At 37.4% G+C, this 22,769-nt stretch overlaps 1 protein-coding gene across 7 annotated transcripts in view; it reads right to left on the bottom strand.

The window, feature by feature from the left end:
* Positions 1-22,769, bottom strand: part of SYT1 (synaptotagmin 1) — a 356,177-nt gene that overhangs the window by 35,153 nt on the left and 298,255 nt on the right. For all 7 annotated transcript variants that reach the window (XM_066993398.1, XM_066993412.1, XM_066993404.1 and 4 more), the window contains one exon: positions 19,212-19,329. In XM_066993398.1, the coding sequence (XP_066849499.1) occupies positions 19,212-19,329 (118 nt within the window). The remainder of the gene's footprint in view (positions 1-19,211; positions 19,330-22,769) is intronic.

Genomic DNA, 22,769 nt, shown 5'->3' with positions numbered 1-22,769 from the left:
TGTGCTGTAACATACATATTCCCCCCCCAAAAAAAACCTGACACGTTACATGTTTAGTCATTTAAATCATGAAGTGTTCAGCTTCACAATATTATCTCTATTTCCTACATGATGTTGTACGTATCCTCAGACACACGTGGTGGACTGTCTCAGCAGTGCTAATTTCCTTATAAAAATATAGTGCGGTTCAGCAACATTTGTCCAACCGAAAAGCCTTTGAAAAATATTTTCTAGTCATTAGGCTAGATGCCGGACTGTCTTGCACCCTTTACCGCTACTGGGTGATCCACAGCTTCCTATCTATCAGAATCAGTTCAGCAGGAATTGCTGTTCCTTCCCTATACCAAAGAAAGAAGATTGCAACTAACTTCTCTGGAAAACACAAGCTTAGTTCACACAATTTAAAAAAGCAGTGGTGTTATCTACTCTTCTAAGGTTACAGTTATCTAAACTTACCCTAAGGGAAAGGATTCCCTCCCCCAAATAAATGGCTGTCTTGCATACTCAGATCAGTAACATCTCCAACACTTCCTGCTCAAACGAGCCAAGGTCTTTAGACAGGTCTTTGCAGAATGAAATCGATCAGAAAAGTAGAAAGCCTTCCTGCAGTCTGGAGAGTGTCTGGATTGCACCATCCAGGAGGGAGAACCACAGCTCAGCAGCCTTGTCTGCAAGGTCCTCCTTCCCTCCTTCTCTATGTGTCCCGTGGGGCACGGGCTGCAGGAGCTGCCTGCCATCCTTCTTGTTACTGGTGTTCCTGCAGCCTTACAGGGCTCCTTGTATTGCTTAACTACAAGCACATTCATCTTATGACCGTGACATTTTCTGTCCACAGCATGAGAACAGATAGGAAGGAGATACCAGCACTTTGGTCATGTCGTGAGCATATTTTCAGTTGCATGATAGGAGAAAGATTGGAGAATTTAAGCCCTGCTGTGCTCCTATTCTAGGTGAATAGCTGCTTTAAATTACGCTTTAAGCTGTTTGGAAGAGCTGCAAATATGTGAAACTGCAATGCAGTTGTTTCTTAGTTTTCCATCTATTTTTGTATTTCATTTTCTAACTTATCTTGTTACATAAACCGAGCCTATTCCCACCCACTATTCAACATCCTTTATTTCATATCTTGTTTTTCACTGATCTTCTCTTGACATAGTTTTTTAACTTCGGGCTATTTTATTTTCAGGAGCTCCAAATATTTTATTACTGTTGTGAACGATTTCAGTCCTCTCTAAAGCTTTCCTAGATAGTTCATTTTAATTCAGTTTAAATATTTTGGCTGATTTCAAAGAGTTAACAACTGATATCGTGTGCTGTTGAACAAAGTATTCTTTTGTCTACCTGTGCATCAGTTTGCTCCATGCTTACAGGTAACTAGTAACACAAGTCTTAAATACATGGATTTGAGATTAATGCAGTCAATCACGGATTTGAGATTAATGCAGTCAATCTATCTATGTAATCCAATCAATTTGTTCATGTTTAAGTATGTTTGTATGTTGTGATGGCATTTGGGTACCTCTTATAACTAAAATCTAGCACTAAATTAATAATACCCACAGAGAATTGACAGGCCCCAATTGCTTGTGTACTGCTGCTGTCACTAAACTGAGTAAATAGTCTGTCTGCGTTGCAGTACAGACAGTGGGGATGATGTATTGTAATGCAGATTCCAGTCCTGCGCATTAGCATTAGCATAGCGGCTCAGCGTATGAAGCATTTATACTGTGCTAACTTAAAGAATTGGCTTCATCCCCATGTAATACACAACTAATAATTACACTGAAAAGCCTCCAATTAAAGCTCTATCTGAAAGCTTTCCATACCTGCTGAATCCCAAACAAGGAATGGTCAATGTCAAGTAAAAATTAAATTAAAAAGTGTTTGATAAAAACCTTAATTAAAAGTGTGTCAGAACAAATACACCTCACTTTATGTCCTGAAGCCCATTAAATTTCAATATGACAAAGTGCCACTAGGCGTGAATGTCAGAGATCCAGTGCTGCTAGAGATTCAGTGCTGCTTTCCCAAAGCCCTTTTTGGCATGAAAACTTCCCCTCTGCATTCTGACCGTCTCTGCAACAGGAAGGCAAAGCGGCATCTCAGGAAACTTGTCTCTGAAGCCCCCAGGAGTGCAGCTAGCCTCTGGGAGGTGGCAGAGAACAGACACAGGTATTAAGTGTTCCCTGCTCCTGGCATACAGTGTGCTACCAACGCTGTTTGCATCAGCTTCTGGGGAGCTGGCAAAGACAAATAGCAATAATAGTATTGGCCTTCAGTCCTTTCTGCATTGAGATTCAACAAGCACACGAGCAAACAGCCACAGCCGGCTAAGCACTGAAATGGGCCCCAGTTCTAGCCCTGAGATAAAGGACAGCAGCAGCCTTAAGAGCCAACATAACTTTAACCAGCAACAACCAGGACAACTCCGAACTGTCTTCAAAAGCATGAACACTACACCCTCTACCCCCCAGAGGCAATCAGAATAAATCCCTGCAAAATACTCCACTAATTTCCCCCTACAGAAACAAACAAACAAACAAAAACAACAAACAAACAAAAAAAACCAACCTTATTTTCTTGTCTCAGACTAATCTTGGATGGGTAACACATTTTTAAGACCTATATTTTAGGTACTAAGGAGAAAGACTGAAGGATCGCAGAACCTAATTGTAAAATATATGCTGCAAAATACTAGGAGAGTACTCAGGCCACTCAGGCCATCACAGGCACAAAGTTTTTTTTTTTTTTAAAAGACAATTAGACAAAGTAAATGTTTTCAATTTCAAGTAAAGATCAGACAGCTTTTATTCAGTTATTGCTAAAAATTAATAGACTAATATAATGGAAAATCAATGTCATTTTCATATATTGGTATTCTTGCAAACAAGGGTATCTTGATAATTTTTTGATAACAAAATGTTGAATAATACTGTTCCCTGTTATAAAAAATACCAGAGACATATTCTTTAAACCTGTGGCAAAACCCTCAGAGAAGAAACCCAAAAATCATTACAGCACTCTATAATTACCTTATGATTTTATCAGTGTGTGTGTCGGCAGGAGCAAGAAAGAGACTGCTCTTCACACAGACAATTCTATCACAACAAGGTTTACAAAGATATTAATGTAAAAGCTTCTCATTGTCTGAAAATCCTTTGCCATGGCAACTTAAAATCAGCTGCTTCCAAGTGATTTTAAAGCTCAGCCGTCCTTCCTAACCCTTGAGCTGCAGACCTGGTATTTCAACCACAACTATTAAATCTTCCTAACAGGTGTATACATTATCTCTACAAAGACCTGCATGATGAGCAGGTCCATTTACCCTGCAGGGACAAGTAATCATTGTGGGTCTCATTCGTGACAGAAATTATTGTATCAGAAATCCTGCATTCAAATCACTCAAACTCTTGCACACACACTCCCAGAATGGCTAGGGCACTGAGATGTTTTTTGCATTACAATGAAGCTTCTTTTCACCAAACTGTATTTTTGTGCAGCTTTGCACTTGCTGACAGCATTGATCTTCTTATCATATTCAAGGATATCTGATAAGAATTATCTGATTCAATGGGAACTTGAGACAGTTTCAGCTACAGATGTACCAAAATTTACTTTGAAATCTACAGATGCTCTTCCATTCAGCCAGTGAGACTGAGTACACAGATAAGTCAAAAAAAATGTGTTACAAATTTGAACTAGAGAATTGCGTACCTCAATTTCTGTGAATATAAAAAACTACAGAGAGTACATTTTCAGCTGTGAGCTTTTATGCTGTGTTGGGCTAATGGTTCTCAGGCTTGTGTATCACAAACAGTGGCTGTAAACAAGTTAACCTCCCTGACAAATTACCTGATTCCATGCATTTCATAAAGACTGCTTATATTTCCTATTCATCCATTAAATTCCTGGTTCACGTTCAGGTGATAGCAAGAAAGAATAATATTTAAATTTCTGCTATGTGGTTTTGGGGCAATTCTTTTTGGGTTATTTGCATGATCAAACTGACTGGAGATCTTAATTAAGTACAGTTATGATACAAAGAATACACAGTCTCATAGGCCATGTAGTCTCAGGTAAGAAAGGGATCTATCTGCATACAGATTGAAGAAGCTGAGAGAATCTCAGAGCTCTAGACAAAAGAAACAGTGAATTTACTTAGGAGATTCAAGACTTACAACTGTTATTACTGCCACAGTAGCACTCAGAGGCCTCTTTCAGTTGGACATTGGCTCTATATGATAAGAAGCATGTCCCACATTGGCAATGGTATCAGTGGAAAAAAAAAAAGCATAAAGAAATGCTCTTCATGGTAAAGCCTAGCCAAATACCTTTCATATGGTCAAAAACTAACTTAATAGCAAATCTGGAAATAGTACTTAAACTTAAGATTCAACATAATGTTTAGATGCATACTGGACAACAATGGCACATATTGAAAGGACTAAATGTAAAAATACCTTACACATACATGTGAGAGGACATAGATATCAGTGCTTTCTGGAAAATGATTTCTTTTTTTCCTGAATGTCCAACATCCCACCATGGCACTTCCCACAGAACACAGCTGTTTGGTGACACAATGTCCAATGCCCCTGCTCTCCTGAAATGTTTAGGGTTATGGAAAATGGCACACTTCAGATCCCTTTAGGATGTGGTCTGATTAGCATGCTCAGCTCGTGCTTAGCACAGAGATAGACAGAGCTTAAGTCCAAGCCCTGCAAAAAGCACAGCCTTCATATACTCAGTAAAAAATGTAGCTGCCTGTGGAAACTGAGAAGGTGGTTCTGAGGACTGGGTCTTCATGAGCAGAACCTGCACTTGGGAAGCAGGAACCTTGGTCCTGTCCCTACACAATGAGAGGGAATTCAATCCTCCACCTTATCAGACCATTTGGATACACACATATCCAAATACAATTGAACTTTTTCTCTTTTGGTTTCGTTTTGATGCCTTAGAAAGCCAAGAGTACTTAATAGTCTAAGCTCTCCTTTAAATAATATTTTTATCAGCTTTTGGACAAAAGAGCTGAAGGGAGTGAGCAATATGCACATTTTCCTTCTGAGTGCTCCTTTTCAGATATGGCTATTCAAGTAATCCGATGGATGGTTAAATCCACACGCAACTCTGCTATTTCCCTATTGACTGTGCATCTGAAAGACTTGAGTAAGCATTAGCTTAAGCCTCAAAACATCTACAGAGCCTTAAATATTAGACTTTTTTTTTTTAATTTGCCCTCTAATTTATTAAAAAAACCAACCAACCAACCAACCAACAAACCCTAAAGAACAACAACAACAAAAGCTTCACTGTGCTGTGAAAGATCTGTAAAAGAGATTTTAGTACAACTGAGAAGCCATCCTTCTTTTCAGTTTATCAAGACTTGGCCCTGAACTTCTCATTCAGTGAAAATTTGGTCACTGTGACTGACTTAATCAGGAAAAGTTGGTAAAAGTTGATTTATAATGTACTTAAAAGCCTAAATATGTATGGGATTTTCAAAAGTACATCGCTAAGCAGCTATCAGAGAAGGACTGAAAATCCCATCTGAACTCCAATCCTGTATCTCAAAACACATAAATTACTTAACAGTTGTGGCCAGATGTCTACACTCTTGTTTTTAAAATTCATTCTGTAAAATTCACTATTTTACTCAGTAATTTTTTTCCATAGTTAAGTGTATTTGGATATCCCTTCTGTCTTTTTAAAATCACCTGTCTCTCACAAAGAACTGAATGCCAGTTGTTTACATGAGCAAGAAGATGAATAAAGATGTACCAATGGCCTATTCATGTCTGGAAAAGAAAGAAATCCAACACTCCAGTCACTCACTGAAGCTCAATTTCATAGACTGTACTTGTTTGAAATAAATGTGTTAGCAGAATTCCTGATCATTTTAGTAAGGGTTGCCATACCCTTCATTGCCTTTAATTTATTAGCATGTTATCTATTGAGCTTCATGCCCATGACAAAGAGTAGAACTGGAAGTCTGATGTCAGCATATGCTGTGCTGTCAAATGTGTTGATGTAAAGCTTGAAAATATGCATTTGAACCAATGTTAATGCTTCAGCTTACCAGGACTTTAGAGAGGAAGAGGCAAGCTTTATGTGGATTTAGTGTGGTTATTGAAAAGTTTGTATTGTTCTACAGTTTGTGTTTTATGACCATTGTCAAAACCATGATGTGACTGTATTTCAGCTTGCTCGGTCTTTGGTGATTCATAGATGGCAACTCTTTATGTCTTTTACCAACCTAGAATTATTGCCTTCCTGACAGTCTGCATGTAATTTCTTTCAAATACTGTTAACTGGAATTGTTTACCTTTTTTTTTTTTTTTCTTCTTTCTCAATTTCTCTAAGCATCATTATTTATCATGATACCTGATTAAATATCATGCTAACCTGATTAAATCATTAAGTGATTTCCTGTTTCTTATATGCATTAATTCTTTTATTCTGATCAGCTTGTCAGACAATCTCTAATCACTGTGATTTTTCTCTTTAATAATGCTTGCAGATTATTTAGAAATATGTGCTGTTTAGACCTCTTTATTATCCCCATGTAAAAATTCACTGGGAAATTGTTGACAAGAAATAAAATCCACAGACAATGGCAATGTTTCTTGTCTCATAGAGGCAAAAAGGTGGCATTCATTTATATAAACACAGAACAAACATCCAGTCAACAAAAAGTACTCCAAAAAATAGCCAAAACCTTTACTAATTCTGTATATGTTTAAACAAAACAACATAAGTGAATCCAAAATCTATCACCTTTTACATGACAAAATAGAAACTTCACCTGATGGAAATCAATAGGACAATTTGTGTATGTCTTACTTGTATGATGTGTTACTCTGCATTACGGCCAGATTTTACTTCTTAAGATATGTATGCAATTTGACATGCAAGGAAGAAAATGAACATTCACTGTATAGGATACTATCACTGAAGGATAAAACTGGCAGATGGAGAAATATGGCTTTTAAACTTATGAAAATAAATAAAAATTAACAGAGGAAAAAAAAGGCAAAAAAGTATAACTGAGCATGAAAGTTTTGCATATGATCAGAATGATATCTTTCAATGAAACAACATTAGAATTAATATAGAATACTATTGTACCATATGGATGTTTGGATCTCTGCCAGAAAAATTGCACCATCTGTCCTTTTACCAAAAAGTGGACCGAAATGTTATGTGTTACAGTAAGACTACCATTCTTTTCAGTGTACCAGACATGATACTGACTAGGAAAACACACTTCTCATTCTACTGTGATTAGTAACGATCCCAAGACAGCGCAAATTTAATCTTCATGACTGTGGAATTGTCATTAAACATACTGAGAAGAAGCTTGGAGCATTTTTATGTTCTTTTTCACTGAAGTGCAACATTATTAGAAAAAAAATAGACAAGAAGTCCAAGCTCCTCCACCTTTCTTATCCTGCTGTGAGTACCATAACTTTGTATTGTCCACAGATGGCAGCACTATCAATTTACTTGCTTCACTCTTATCAAACACATGAGATAACAGCCATAAACAGCACACACAACATGCGCTTATACAATGCATCTCATTTAGTTTGCCTGATTGCTATAATATAAGTCAAACAAACAAAAGAAAAAACACATTCCCCTAGGGTTCTTCAAATCTGAAGCAGATTTCATGGAAATTTAACTTGATTTCAGGAATATAATTGAACTAACAATCTGTTCTCTCAGACAGGATGTCCCCGGCTTGATATTATGCAGGGCTGGACAGATGCCAGAGCAGATTTGAATGTACCCCAAAGTGCTGGTGAAAAATGACTGGGCTTTTCTAAAAACAAGATATATGTGCTGGGTAGGTCAGGCAGCAGTACTGTGGATGATGTAAGTCTTCCCTTCCATTTAACCTACCAGGGCTCAAATGTGCTAGAATTGTAAACAAAGAGAAAATGCAGCAAACAGAGTGTAAACAAGAAAAGCCAAAGTGCTTATCCTGTGAATGCTCCGCAGAAAGCAAACCTGTATGCAAATACACAGTGGTGGAATGCTTAGGGACTGTGCTCTATGCTGAAGTATGAAGCCAACAGCCAACAGAGCCAAAATATGCTTTCCAAAATCAGAGTATGACTTAGTTTATTCAGATTCAGGGTCTCGCATGCACAGAAAGCAATTAAAACTAGAGAGGCAGTAATGGAACGATTTGGAACAGCTATATAAATTTTTTTTTTAAAGTAGTAATTCCCTTTATCCAAAGACCAGAAAGATAAACAGACTCACAGCAAGAAAATGAGAATAGATTTAAATATGAATCACTAGAGCATGATTTTTGATGAATTTGAAATAAAACAAAGTTTTTTGTTTGTTTGTTTGTTCGTTTGTTTGAGTTCCCAAGGAAGCAGTGTAGGTGATCATTCTGTCCTCTTTATGTGCAAGCACCAGTCTGGTGACTGACTGCCCCCTTTCTGTACTTTCTAGTATATTGGTCAGTGTCAATCAAACTTGACATGATCAGAGGCCTCTCCAGGATATTAAATTCCTACAGGCTGTGTAAATATAGGCAGCCAGGTGGAATGGAGAGAGCCTACTAAGTATCTCTCCATGAGGTGAAAGCTGCAACATGGTCTCACCTCTTATTACCCACCAGAAAATACATGTGTGAAAGACGTATTATGAAGGTTCTGACTGGAAGTTTCAGCTGAAGCATGCATTTTTTTAGACATTAGAATAAGCACTCACACTCCAAAATTTAAAGGAAATCACGCCCTGTAATTCCTCTGCTCACAGAACTGTTTTAAATTACTAGAGGGCTACTGTGGGCCTTGGTCTTTTGACAACGCGTAATGAAACAGAACATTTCATTAGTGCAAAACTTAACTTGAGATTGAAAATCTGTCAAGTCCATGCCCCCATCTACCTCATGGAATCTGTAGTTGAGAACCGTAATACCTAGAGACTACAGCAACTGGCATGTTATAAAGATCATGGATATATTAGCTACATAAAGGAAAGTGTTCACTGGTGGATATGGAAGGTGCACTTGTCTGAACAATTCTAATTTATAAAACATATATAATTGTCTATGTTTTGGCATGGACTCTCTTAGACTTCTCCATTTTGTTGCTGGAAGTACCCAAACCCTGATCAAAAAGATGCAATACATGCCCAGATTAGAAAAAAGCAACATCTATTTCACATTTGGGTCTATTTTTTGACTAATTAAGGTCAAAAAATTTGATCAATTTAGGAAATCGGTTGCTTGCTCTCCTGCAGGGACTACCAGCCACAAAGTATGAGCAGACCTGCAGATGGAAAGATCGTTCTTGTCAAGTACTGTTTTTTCTGACCAGAAGCCAGGAAGCAACTTCCTAAAGTAGATGTTCCTCAGCAATGGGGCACTATGGATGGTCTCCAGGAATGGCTGAGCCAGTCCCTGACCTCCATTGTCCATGGAGAAATGTGATCTGATACCATTTAAGCTTGCTTAGCCCCAGTGAAAGCGTCTTTGAATAACAATAGCAAGAAACCTCTCCCAGGAGCATCCTTGGTTCTCCCCTCCACCCGACTGCACTTTCCAGCTCCAGATCCCAAATACTTTGTTAAATACCATGCAGCTTATTTTAATAAAATATTCACCTCTATTTTTTTGTCATGAGGGAGCAGCCTGAATTAACTTAGCTCCCAACCAGCTGAAACAATCTGCAGTGCAAGACTTGCTGATGCTGCCAGATAGTTACATAAGCATTTCTTCACATCCCACATATCCAGGGCTTCTGAACTTAAAAAACCTGTCATGTTGCATGCTCTCATAATCACCACTTTTAGCATCCTTCAAATGTTGACAAGCATGTGATGGTTTGCTGATGGGAAACTACTGATATAGCTGAGTACTCCAACAGCTTCCTGGAACCTGCTGCAGAAACACAGCCCCTCGCAACAAAATTATAATGATAATGGCCCTGGAGCCAGCTGCACTGCAAAGATTTCTGGACAGACTCAAACAGAATTTAAGATGCTTTTCTCAGTAAGGCTAAATGAGGACATTATCATATTCTCTTCACTGGAAGGGTGGATTTAACCTGTAGACCTGTAGGTATGAAGTGTTCTATGATACCACCAGGAATCTGAAGAAAAAGAGCTACCATGAATTGGGTTTGATAGCTGAGATTATAAGAAACCCTTACTTCTCTGACCTGAAGCAATTCCTACAGAGACACTGCTGAGCTGCAGAGATTACATGTGGATCCTGAAATCCTTGTGTGCTGCTGTTTAAAATTTGCTTCTGACCACTATTAGATCATAAGCAGTTTAAAAATATATATCTGTATCAATATATATATATATATTTTGACAAACTCAAATCTGAGAGATATGCTGTGAAAGCCCACAATACAGAACTTACAAATCTTCCTTTTTGCCTTCAAAAACGAACAAACAAACAAAAAATGAAAACAGCTGACCTTTGCTGTGGGTGGGATTCATTTTAACAGTTTTCCTTTTGGGCATGTTTTACAAGAAAAACTTCTAAATATTATTCATTGGTCATTGGTCAATTGTGTAAGATAACGATTGAATTTTGCAGTCAAATTAAAAAGTTTATGTCTGTTGGCATACATACAGGACAGTTGCTATATGATCTGTGCTTATTTTGTGTTTTTCCTGAATGACCACTATATATTTTACTTTTCATTTATTACTTTACTATCTAACGTTTTAAGATGCCAAAATAAAAACCTGCATACGAATGATTTTGATTTAAAGGGAGCAAAAAATATTGCTTTTTGTAAATGTGAACACAGTTCAGCAGAAACAAAAAAAATCAAATAGGGAATGAACAATAGCATATTCTTCAACAAGACATAAATAAGGCAGCATAATAAACAAAAATGGAATAAAATCTTAAATGGAATAAAATCTTAAATGGATAAAATCTTAATTTCCTCCTAAGGACTACAATCCCTGGACTAACACCTATAAAATGTCAAGAGATGTTCCCTCCATATTGCCAGTTTTGCTATTGCATTATGTTACTGACATGCATCAGTTGAAACACATCTGGCACCATCTTATCAACAACACTTGTATAATATATAACAAACACAGTTTTCGCTTTAAAAACAATCATATTGTTAGGGGAGATTCCTTAGATTTCTCTTACCTTTAGCTTTGCAAAACAATCATCATCTTAGCTGTCCTAAACAAAGTATCTAAATAGAGGTGTTGCTTGTGTAGATACCTCACTCATATCCAGCCTTGTCTTTCCCTTCAATATATCTGAAATTCAGTGATAAATGCACTTTACAATAATATGCCTGAAGAGCTCAGTTCAATCTTTTTTTTTTTTTTTCCAAAGAAGATGTAAAGATGCCTTTATCATGATACAGAAGATACAAACACCTGCAGTGTTGACTTCAGCAGCTAATAAATAAAAGCACAAGAAAGGGTACCTAGGAATTAAACCCTGATAAATCCCCACCTCCGTCACATAGAAACATCTTTGCAGGGAGGAATAGTGGCATTTCTAGGCTTCAGTTTTCCACTGTGTCGGCAGGTAATTTGCAGTTAATCGAAACACTGTGACTGACACAACTAGGGTAGGGTGGCTCTAAGACAGTGAGGACTATGCTGGCAGGTTGGAATGAGGCCCAAATGCTGGTTTTTCTACCTCATCAATAGGATCACAAAACGAAAGTGAGGGATAAAATATTTGGAAAGAGAATCCTACTGAGATCCATGTGATTCTCCTGAGATGCATGAAAGGCACGATGAGAATAACTGAATGCTGGCATGTTAATCTCAGTCAGCAACAAGGTTATATTTATCTCCTGTTACTTAGAGAGGGGTAATGGGAACTTTTGAGGGGATTGTATCAAAAGAAGAAAGGGCAGGACTTGACTTCTGCCTTCAGTAGGAAGGTTTTGGAAAGTGAAATTTGGAATTGGCAATGGGAAAGCTTCTCTACCGTTTTTGTTGGAATGACAAATATCTTGTAGCTGCCAGTGGAGAGCTTCACTTGCCAAATGTGTGAGCAGCTTTGAATAACTAGCACAGATAAAGCATGTATGTAAAATAAAGATACTGACAGAGAAGCCAGACCACCTTATTTCCTCTCTCTCATTACACTAAAGTACACAGTTTCTCCATCTTCACAGATGTACTTTCAGCACAGTGGAGACATGCAGTTCCCTTTTCAGTATATGGCCCCTGCTCGCTTCAGGCATAATTCAGGATTGGGATCAAGGGTCTCATTTGTGAAATGTTTCTGTCTGTTGAGATGCACAAACAAAGTGGCTACACTTCGGAAATGGAGTCAGGAGGCCTATAAGAAGTAACCACATAAAGGCCTAGCAGAAACTAGTTGTCTTTCTTGCCCACATGGGATTAAACAAAGAAAAAATGCATGAGGGATTTAAAGTAACATACATATAAATTTTATTTAAAAGTTGTTTTTGTTTCTTCAGAAAGCCCTACAAACTTAATCAAACTCCAGCTGCATAACAGTGCTAATATAATGCTTATGCTGTCTTAAAAATGTGTATGTCTTTACGTAGTCCTAAAGAGGAGATACCCTTGATTATACTTTTTTTTCACTTTCTGCGATCATTTAACTACCCATCTAAACTGTATTTATAGAGATGAAAAAAGGACGTTTTCTTTTTGAGACCATATTTTATTTTTTTCTTCCAACCCATTAAAAAAAATAAAAAGAAATAGACTGCCATTTTCAGAGAGTAAAAATAAATTAAACTTGCTCGTAAGAGAACTGACTAATTTCCCTAAGGATGCCTGAATCTATCTACAGTATTTCTACATCTATTTTATAGCCACTCATATTGCTACGAAATTTTAGTAGAGCTTGAAAACCTAAGTATTAACCATCTTATTTTCATATAAGTAATTAACACACACATCTTCACACTTGCTCTGGGAATGCACAACCAAATAAAAACACACTATAATTTAATCAGAAAAAAGCACACACACACACATACACACAAAAAATAAATGTATTATTTAGATGTGGATATGCAAATAAAAAAATGAGAAGTTTCCAGGTTCTCTGTTTTGGGGAAGGAGGGAGGAAATCAACAGCAATGCTAGAAAATTCTGACTGCTGGCCGAGTCCATACAGCTGGGTCCTGATCTCCTGTACCTTTGGTCAGCATGTATGATTAAGGAAATGTACACGTACAATAAGCTTTCTTTCCTTTCTCAAATCAAGAAGTTGTTCAAACACCTGCTGAGCCAAGGCGCTTTTGTGGCACAATGTTTGTCCTAAGGTTACTAAGGTTTTTCAGAGCAATGCCTACAGGTTTTGTCCAGCTTCACTGGTAATCAGATAGCACAATCTCTTTTTCCTCATTTGAAGTGTAAGAGGAAAAAAAGAGCAGAACAATTTGACTTCGCTTCTTTGTAGGAGCTGCTGCATTTGATGGTTCATCTAATACAATATATTGTTGTGTGAAATAGCCTGTGGCAAATGATTCAGTGGAAATTGTGTACTTGCTACAAAATGGACAATTAGCTAGCAGCTTCCTCATAAGAACCTCCAAAATGCCCTAAAATATCAGAGTTCATGTATCCATTAACATGGCTTCTATGATGAATATGTTTCAATTTTTACTGTCTTTTGATTTTGGAATTACCTTCATCAGGCTCATTACTTCACACGATTTAATGTTGAAGGTTTGAGTAGTGAGTAGAAGAAAGCTTAGACCTGATTTAGCCATTGAAAGAGGACCATTTCGGACAACCCCCTCTGCCCCCATCACTGCCCAGTCCTAGGGAAGATGTTACCAACAGAAATGTTGTTCTGTGAAGGCGAGAAGGATTTTGATATGACAGAGATTTGGTGACTGATCCCATCACCACTGTCGGAGCCCAAAGTGAATTTACTGTGATGCTGCGAGGCTGTTTTGCAAGTGATAGAGAAATGTATTGTTGCAACCATCTACTGTTGGAAGTTCTGCCCATCAGTGTACTGCAGTAGACATATTGAAATATTAGATACTGTAGAAATACTCACTGAAAGTAGAGATCTTAAAATATTTGTTGGTACTGATCTCTGTTGCATTCTTTTGGATTAGGCTAGATGTAAATGCAGCTGTTGTGTTTTTATTTTAATTTTGTCTTTTAGTAAGGCTGTTTTTCTTTCACTTAATATTCATGGAGTTATGCTTACAATATGGATTATAGCAAGGCCGTGGCACTAATAGTGTATTTCTCTTCACATATTATTACATTCGTGTTAGATAGCTTTTAAGGTTTCTTAAGTTTTAATGAAGTTATTAAAGTGAATGCTCTGACTGCATAATTCATGAGTCTTCATTCTGTCTTCAAAGAAACAGTCTCTAAACAATTTTTTATTTTACAAATCTTTTTTTATAATTTGGTCCCCAGAGATAGTTGAGATTTATAGTATTTGCTTGACAGATACAAAGAGGTGCTATGTATTTTCTATTTATAACTCATAAATATTGAGATTAGCTTTCACACATCATGGGCTGGGTTATGGGCTACTTTCTCTTCTGTGTGGTATCTGCAGGTTCCTGCAGAAGGAAGATCACATGGATCCAATCAGTCTTTGCGGTTCTTCCTAAGCATTAATTTGGCACAAATGGATACAGTTTAGGGTTTTCTATAATCTGAATAATTTCTATAAACCACAGTGCCTAAGCAGGATCTGAGCCCATGCCAGTTAGGTCCTCACCTCCCCATTGGTAACCTGAGTCTGACCTCAGGGACGTTGAGAGGCAGCAGCATGAAGGAGATAAAGGGAAGAAAAAGCTTCCTACTAGGATACATTCCTAGTAATTAGATTCACTAAAAGCTAAGCATACTAAAACAACACATAAAACAAAAATGCAGTGTCTGTTTTTTTTTTTTTTTGGGAAATAAACCTTGCTGAAATTAATCCTAAAAAGACGATAAGCTATGTTAAAGCTTGCACTTATTATTAGCTACTAAGAGATGAAACTTTTTAGAAATGAAACAATATTTTGTCAGTAATACATATAGACACTGAACTTCTTAAGAAAAGGCATTTAAGCCAAAGGGCCTGCGTAGCTAAACACTCATAACAATGGTCTGTTCAGGTGCCAGCCTGTCTCAGGTAATGTATTTCAATTTCTCAGTCAAAGCAGGGAAAGCTACTAGAAAATTGAAATGAAAGCTTTTATATTTCATATTAGGAACAAAAATGAATATAAATGCAGGCTACAACTAAATACATTGAAATCTATAGAATTGCCTACATAAATGTGTGTTAATATTGGAAATCTTCCTATAAAATAAAAAAACACTATTTATTTTACAGTATGCATTTATCTGCTGTCAGATGTGCTAAGGGTTAAGCTACCATTTCTTTTTCTTTATAAAACAAGCAAAAAATACAAATACAACACAAGATTAAAATGAATTTAGATAAAAGTTTCATACTCATTTAAATCAGTAACTGAAATCACTACCATTCTGATTTAAATGAATATCTCACAAGTTATAATTGTATATCTCACAAGGTATAATAATATAAAGACAATTTCTGCTTTCTTTCTGGAGCAGAAGGGATTGTAAACCTGAATAATGTACTGTAATTCATAGACAACCCCTGTAAACTGAAATGCATTGCTGAGCTGCACTGTGCCCTTATCAAGGAATTAGTTGGACTGTGTCTTTATCAGCTGTTTGGAGAGATTAAACGGCAAGCTGGTTTTGAAATCTTCCAGTTTTGCAAGTCATCTAAAGGCAATTAAAAAAATACAGTGACTTGGGAGTCTAATTTTCCTTGATTTTCAGTAAGACATAAGCTTCTAAGCCTCTTAGAAATTTTGGGTGAAATATGCCTATAAAGCCATGTAACCCCAGTTTACCAAATTCCAACAAATAAAAATAATTTCTTCATAGCTAACATTCCTACATATCACCTGCCAGATGTCAGTTTCATTAAAAATGCATTTGAATATAATTTAAATAATTAAAATGCCATTTTAAAACATGCATAATTGTTTGCCAGAGGCCCTTCCTCACCAGAAGTAATAATTTCCACTTGTTGTGGCGACTTGATGAGCTCAGGCTGAACAGTTCCAGTGTTTGAGCCAAGGTTTGCTTTAGTCACAGCCTGATGTTGCAATTAAGTTTAAGACCTGGGAGTTTATTGCTCAGATGGGTGATCTGGTTTTGCTACAAGGAGTCTAATGAATTTGATGATTAGTTTGTTGTCTTTTATTATCTGTCTGAAGTAATTTATGCTAGGCTTTTGACTGTTAATAAAATTTATGGAAAGGTTCAAAATGCAGGAGATAAAGACTTTTTTTTTTCCAACTGTCATAACCATTAAATTGGACGCATAGGCTGACTAGCTGGATTAAGGTTTCACCAGTAGAACAACTGTAGCCATGCTAGGAAAGATGGTATTTTAAAACTACTTTGATTGTTTTCTTGCTTTTGATAGGTGCTTTCTTAACTGGGCTCTGTTTCTGCACAGCATAAATATACATGTTGAAAACCAATAATGTTTTAAAGTATGATTGACCACAGTTATGGATGCATTCCAATTTTTAATAAATTATTATTAACAAGAAGTTCAGAATACTACTGAACCACAGTGACTGACTTGGTCTTTGTATTGGGACAACAGATGCATAATTGCTAAAGCTTTCCACGTCACTGAGGAGCAAAGGTATAGCAGATATTCACTAGAAGCAGTTATACTTAAAACGTGCAGGGCAGCAGCCAGAAGGAGACTGCAGAGTTGCCTGCTGTTTGCTGTGAATGCTTGGCAGTGCTGTCAGACCTCCTGCAGGAGCCAGAGCCTTGCTTCTCCTTTGTGCAATGCGGATAAACTCCACTGAGAGGCAGAAAGGCTAGATGGAGGAGAAAGAGGAGCCATTTCCAAGTGTCTATCTTCTCCTTTTCCAGCATCTTCTCCAATATAGGAGAGGATAAAAAAAAAGATCCTAAACTCAAAAACTAAACACTTCTCAGCAATTTTTGACAAACGTCTAAGATTTTTTTTTTCATCTGTGACACCTACGTAATTTTCACCTCTTGCTAATGGTCTCTCCTTGGTGACAGTAAGTGCTGTTGAGTATATAGGTAGCATTCAGTCTGAGATAATATTTGATTGTTAGTGTTTTCCCACCTCCACTGCAATGCAAAACTTTCAGTTTTGCAAAGTGAAAAGCAATTCTAGTGTCTAGAGAAAATAACGAACTAGTGGGGAAAGTGTTTCCTAATCGAGATAAAATCCTGCCACCTTCACTACCACTTAACAGTACCTTACTCTGAGATTAGGTATTAGTTAGTGTGAATAATAACAGAATCTCAGCTGGATTTCAAGTTATTTCTGCATAATTTATTCAAAAGATAAATTCCCTAATGAAAGATACTGTATCCACTTTAAACCAATGTTATTTCATCTATAATTACTGCCTCAGGTGTACCACACTAACTGCCATTTATCACTGTCAGGGACTTTTGAATTCCTACTACAACTATGGTATCCCATTGGGTTTGTTTGTCCCGGAGAGTACAAGATGTTTCTAGTTTGGTATGGCCCTAAAAAAGAAGAACAAAACCTGTCATCCCCTAGAAATACATTTGAATGTCCTTTACTCTGTTCTGGCACTTCATCACATAAAGGAGAGTAAGCACATTCATTTCCAACAATGCATTATATTTTTCATCTCAAGTTGATAGAAGATCTTCAGTTCATTGGTACTTCTCCTGCCACTTTCTTTTCTTAGGGGTTTTGTAGCCATTAACCATCATGTCTTTCAAAATTTGTAAAACAATACAGACGTTCTGGCTCTTTGACCTCTACTGTAGTCAAAAAGTATCACACTTCCTCACCAAGAGAATGTATTTTTTCATTAGGAAACAATTATGAAGGAAATGTTCTTAAGAACTGTAATTTGCAATCGGTTCAGTACAGGCATTGAGGAAACAATTAGTGGTGTGTTCACATTTTAGAATGGGTGTTCAAAAAGTTAGATTTGATTCAGGTAACAACCACAACAACATTTTGATGTCTTTTATTTTATGATATCTGCTGTTGTACAGTGGAAGACTTTAGAAGCAAGTAAAATAAAAGAACAATAACTGGCTACTGGTATGAGACTTTGTTTCCTTTCACTTTATGAAGGCTATCCTGTTGTTGTTCACCTGAAGTGGTAAACAAAACCTCCAGGCTTACTTCGAGCATGCCCCCATTCCGATGTGCACTTTGTATATAACTCTTGCTTGTATCATTTTGTTTGTTTCTTGTTTATTCAAAGTGAGCAATTACATCATATGTGTGTTAGTGACAGCTGTCAAAGTGTTCAGTTCTGGAGCTGTGATAGAAACATCCTTATTCTCAAAGGTTTTTAAGAGAAGGTATATAAAATAAACTTCTCCTGCAAAGACCTTTCCTTATGAAGCACCTTGTTATTTAATTTGGTCTCAGCTAATTGGCAATTCAGAAAGTAATTTGTGTCCGAGAATTCCAGACACAGCAGAGAACAGAAGCCTATGTGGAGCTCCGCCAGGTCCCCAGGACACAGACGTGGTGTCACACGTGCTGACTGTGCCCTCCCTTAGAGATGGTGTACATCACCTCATTCACTGCGTGCTTAGCTTTACTATGAGGACTATTTGTAGGTATCAACCTCATCGACTCCCACAAGTGCAAGACTGTCATTTTGATTGCTGGTGTACATGTAAATGCAGAACAGTCCCAAATCTGTGCATGGGAGCAATCACACCTGAGCCCTTCAAATGCAGAAACAATTACCCTAGCACCTCAGACAGTAGTCAGCACAGTGACCTGTGATGAGTTCCTCTATTATGTATTATCAGTAACATTGTAGGGAAATGTTCACATTTTGTGAGATTAAACAGACAATAGGAATTGTAGTCAGATTTCTTTTTCTCTTGCCTGAATAGTCCATATTTATCTCCAGGTAACAGGAGAGAAGGAAAGTACAGAGAGCACTATCTGACTGCTTAACTCTTCAGACCTTGTCTTGGACTGGAATGCGATGTATAATGAATTTCCTTTTTTAAATCTAGAATGAGTTCTGTTATACCCAGTCAAGCTTTAAGTTTCAGAAAACACAAAATGCATTTTTCAGACAGTGAACAAGAGCCCTTACCCTCTCAACCAAGAGATCTTCAATGGAAAATGAATTGTTTTTCTGCCTTACAAACCTGCAAAGTCTACAAGCAGATTTTCATGCACATACCTGACAGTCCACCGACATCCATCTTCTTCAGGTTCTTCGCCTCCAGAATGACAACAGTCAGCTTGCCAGCAGTAGGCACATAGCGCAGGGAGAAGCAGATATCACCCAGCTTTTCTTGCTGTGAAAGCAAACAAGTCATTGTGTTATAATTTTATTTTTTTTTTAAATCATTTTGAACCTTTTTGAGTTTGAAAAACCAGGATTACATCTCAAACTCCTGTTGTAAAACAAACCATTCAAATTAACAACATGTCTGCCACAAGTTAAATCCTTGGTAACCTGAAGTCCATTGTAACAACTGGAGTTCACAGCAACTGTGCTGGATGGAACCAAATGACAAGATGTGCTGGCTGCAAAGCAAGCTACACTGCCCCCCACTTCACCTTGGACAATCAGGATCCCAGACTGTTTGCTCTGTAATATTAACCAAGTCAGTATTTTTTCCAGTTCGTGTTTCAGTGGAAATCAATTAACATACATATGCAACCACTACTGTTTTCTGCAAAAGAGTAATGTTGGTTCTTTCTCATCACGACTTGTCACAAAAGCAAAATGTAGATAAAACACAAAGCACAAAACAATAAATGTAAGAAAGACCTGTCTCCTATCAGACAGGCAAACTGGGAAGGCAGATAGGCAGGGAGTGTATCCCTCTTCACATCGGGAGTGGTTGGAAGTTTTGCCTTCAGCCTTTGCAGACTATTATCTGGGATTCTGCCAAACACAACCTTTTGCCACTCATTGCTTAGTACTTTCCTAACAGTCCTGGCAAAGAGGGAGAGGCTGAATTATGGGCAGAATTACTGGAACTTCGTTTTAAAACTAGGAATAATATATTTAAACTTGCAGATACAGGAGAGAAAAGACCAGACTACTGCTTAGAAATGATCTTTAGGATGATCCGAGCTTTCCTTCTTCCTTTCAGGCACAATGTTATCTCTAGGTGAGTAAATAGGTTTCCTTTAAGAGAAGAAGAATCATGTTATACTAAAAAGTCCAATAAGGCATTTTAGACAGCACTGTTTCTCTTTCAAAGACTGTCATGCTTATGGCACAAATCTGTTTTCCACAGTTTATTCTGGCAGTAAAGTACATTTTTATCAGTCCCTTCGGCTCCAGTGTTCTGTTAGGATAAATCGGAAGGTTGGTCGCTGAAAAGTTTTGGATGTGTATCCAGGCTTTTGGTTAAGACACTGGGTAATTCTGGCAAAAATTATGCACTTTTTCCCCATACCACAAATATAGGAAGGACATGGCAATTTACCAGCTTCAAGGAGTCAAGGGGAAATATACAAAGGCAGAACCTTACCTAAAAAGCTGTGGGAAAACTACCGAAAGTAACTGCTCATGGGTCCACAGTTGTAGTTGGAATGTCACAAAGAAAAGACAGACCACATCCTAAGGACTTTACCATGGAAAATGCACCAAAATATTCTTCTCTAATGTCATTTATGAGAATCTGAGCTTTAACCACCAAGCCAAATTTTCAGCACTGGTAACAGTTAGATATAGAGGTCTAGCTATACAAATGCTCAATAACTGTTTTTACAAGTACTTTCTACTGAGAGTAAAGTGCCTATGCTGTGTTAAACTAGGTTTTATTTGCTGAATTTTATGCAAAGTATCTAAATATCTGTGTGCACGAGCATTTTTGAAAATGAAATTCCTACCGAATAACAAGCATCTATTCTACTTTTGTGGTTTCCTTACATTCTTCTCACAATAGCTCTTAGACACAAACACTTTTTTATCCAGGCTTGGATAAGTATCTGCAATATATCCATCTGAAGGATGCATTCCAGATACTCAGCAATACTTCAAAGTTTACATCTTCCTCCCATATCAAAAGGTGTGTAAGTCTGTCTCAGAAGAATTTCTTCTGGACACAAGAATCTGCTTGTGTTTTTCTTGCTCAAGGACTGGAACCTTATATATTAAAAATTACTCAGCATCATGTAGTTATTGATCTTTTTAATGTGCAAAAACTTGGAAACTTCAATAATAATTCAATACCTATAAAGTGATAGACTCTGAATGGATTATTACAAGTCAGGAAAGAGACCATGGGATTGTAATAGATAGTTCCCTGAAAACCATCAGCTCAGTGCTCAACATGGCCAGAAAACATATAGAACAAACACAAAAGTTGTGTATAATTAGGAAACAATCAGGTGGAACAAAATGAAACAAAACAAAAGCTTATAATGTTAAATGTATGTATCATGTATAAGATATGCACACATGCCTGTATCTTGAAAACTGGTGTGGTTATGGTATCCCTCCACCTCAAAAAGGATATAGTAGAACTGGGAAATATTCCCAGAAAAGCAGCAGGAATGATGAAAAATATGATACAGCTTCTGCATTAGGAAGAGTTAAGTAGATTACAACTCTCCAGGCTGGAATGGGGATATTGGGAAAGGGTATCTTAAAGACCTTGGTCAGACCCAGGAGGGCCATAATGATGTTATGCCTTTGTTCAAAGGAAGAGATCCTGATACCACAAAATTTACATTTTTAACTCATATCTAAAATAACCTAAGATGTCTTCCACAGCATGAACTGAATTTTTAAGAAAGGACTCACTATTCCTCTTTGTCTGCATAGGCTTTTATAAATCTCAGTATAGATTCTGATCATGGAAATACAGATTTCAGCATAGTTCACTTTTGACTGTGAGTGTGCAATGACATGGTGATAGCAAAGCATGTTTTTGCTACCCTGTCATTCGGTTTGGGAAGTTTGTGTTGGCTGGGCTAATGGTGAAGTTGATCTATCACTTGCAGCTTGCTCAGAATGGAAGAAATCAATTGCTTATTGATTCGTGTTATCATGATCACAGCTCACCCAGCCACCTGGTGTTCCTCGCTGTTGCTGTTCTGTTACATGGTAGACTTGGTTTAAATTAGCCTGGCTTACTCACAGGCTGAGTAAGACTGAAACGGGAAATCTGAAAGCTCGTCATGGTCCCCCATCTCAGACATGTTTGTACTCAAGTATCAACCAACATTCAAGGGCTCTGCCCTCACACCTAGATTGACTAGGCAGTACGTCGGTTGTAGCAGTACAGGAGCTTGTATTCCTCAGAAATGTACCTCACTGACAGAATATCTAAACATCTATTTTGGAAGGAATTTTTGAATTAATGACGTATTTCCGATTGGTCCTTTGATTGTTCTTATCTTTTTTTTTTTTTAATGTTTGTACTGAGACTGAAGTGTCTCAATAAAATCGTGCTAGGATTGTTTTTGCCAAGCAGAGTGCCTCAGCATAGGCTGGAGAAGGTATTTTACAAACAGTTATTGCCACAGAGACCATCACCTCTCACCAGCCTTTCTCCATCTATAATCATGTTATGCTTCTGTGCAAATACTGCAATTGTCTACACAGAAGAGTAATTTTATGAGAGTATTTAATGCATTTTTAGCCTCATCTAATGTAATTTTAGCTGCAGGAAACATGAAGAAGGCAGCAGCACCATGTAAACAGCCAGTTTTCCATAGATCACCAGCAAGCCATGGGAAATGGCAGCAGATGATGGGCTTATTTCAGTGAATA

Source organism: Anser cygnoides, chromosome 1 (genome assembly GCF_040182565.1).
Source record: "Anser cygnoides isolate HZ-2024a breed goose chromosome 1, Taihu_goose_T2T_genome, whole genome shotgun sequence".
NCBI classification, from domain to species: Eukaryota; Metazoa; Chordata; class Aves; order Anseriformes; family Anatidae; genus Anser; species Anser cygnoides.
The sequence above is the reverse complement of the archived record's forward strand: the minus strand, read 5'-3'. Positions and strand labels throughout refer to the sequence as shown.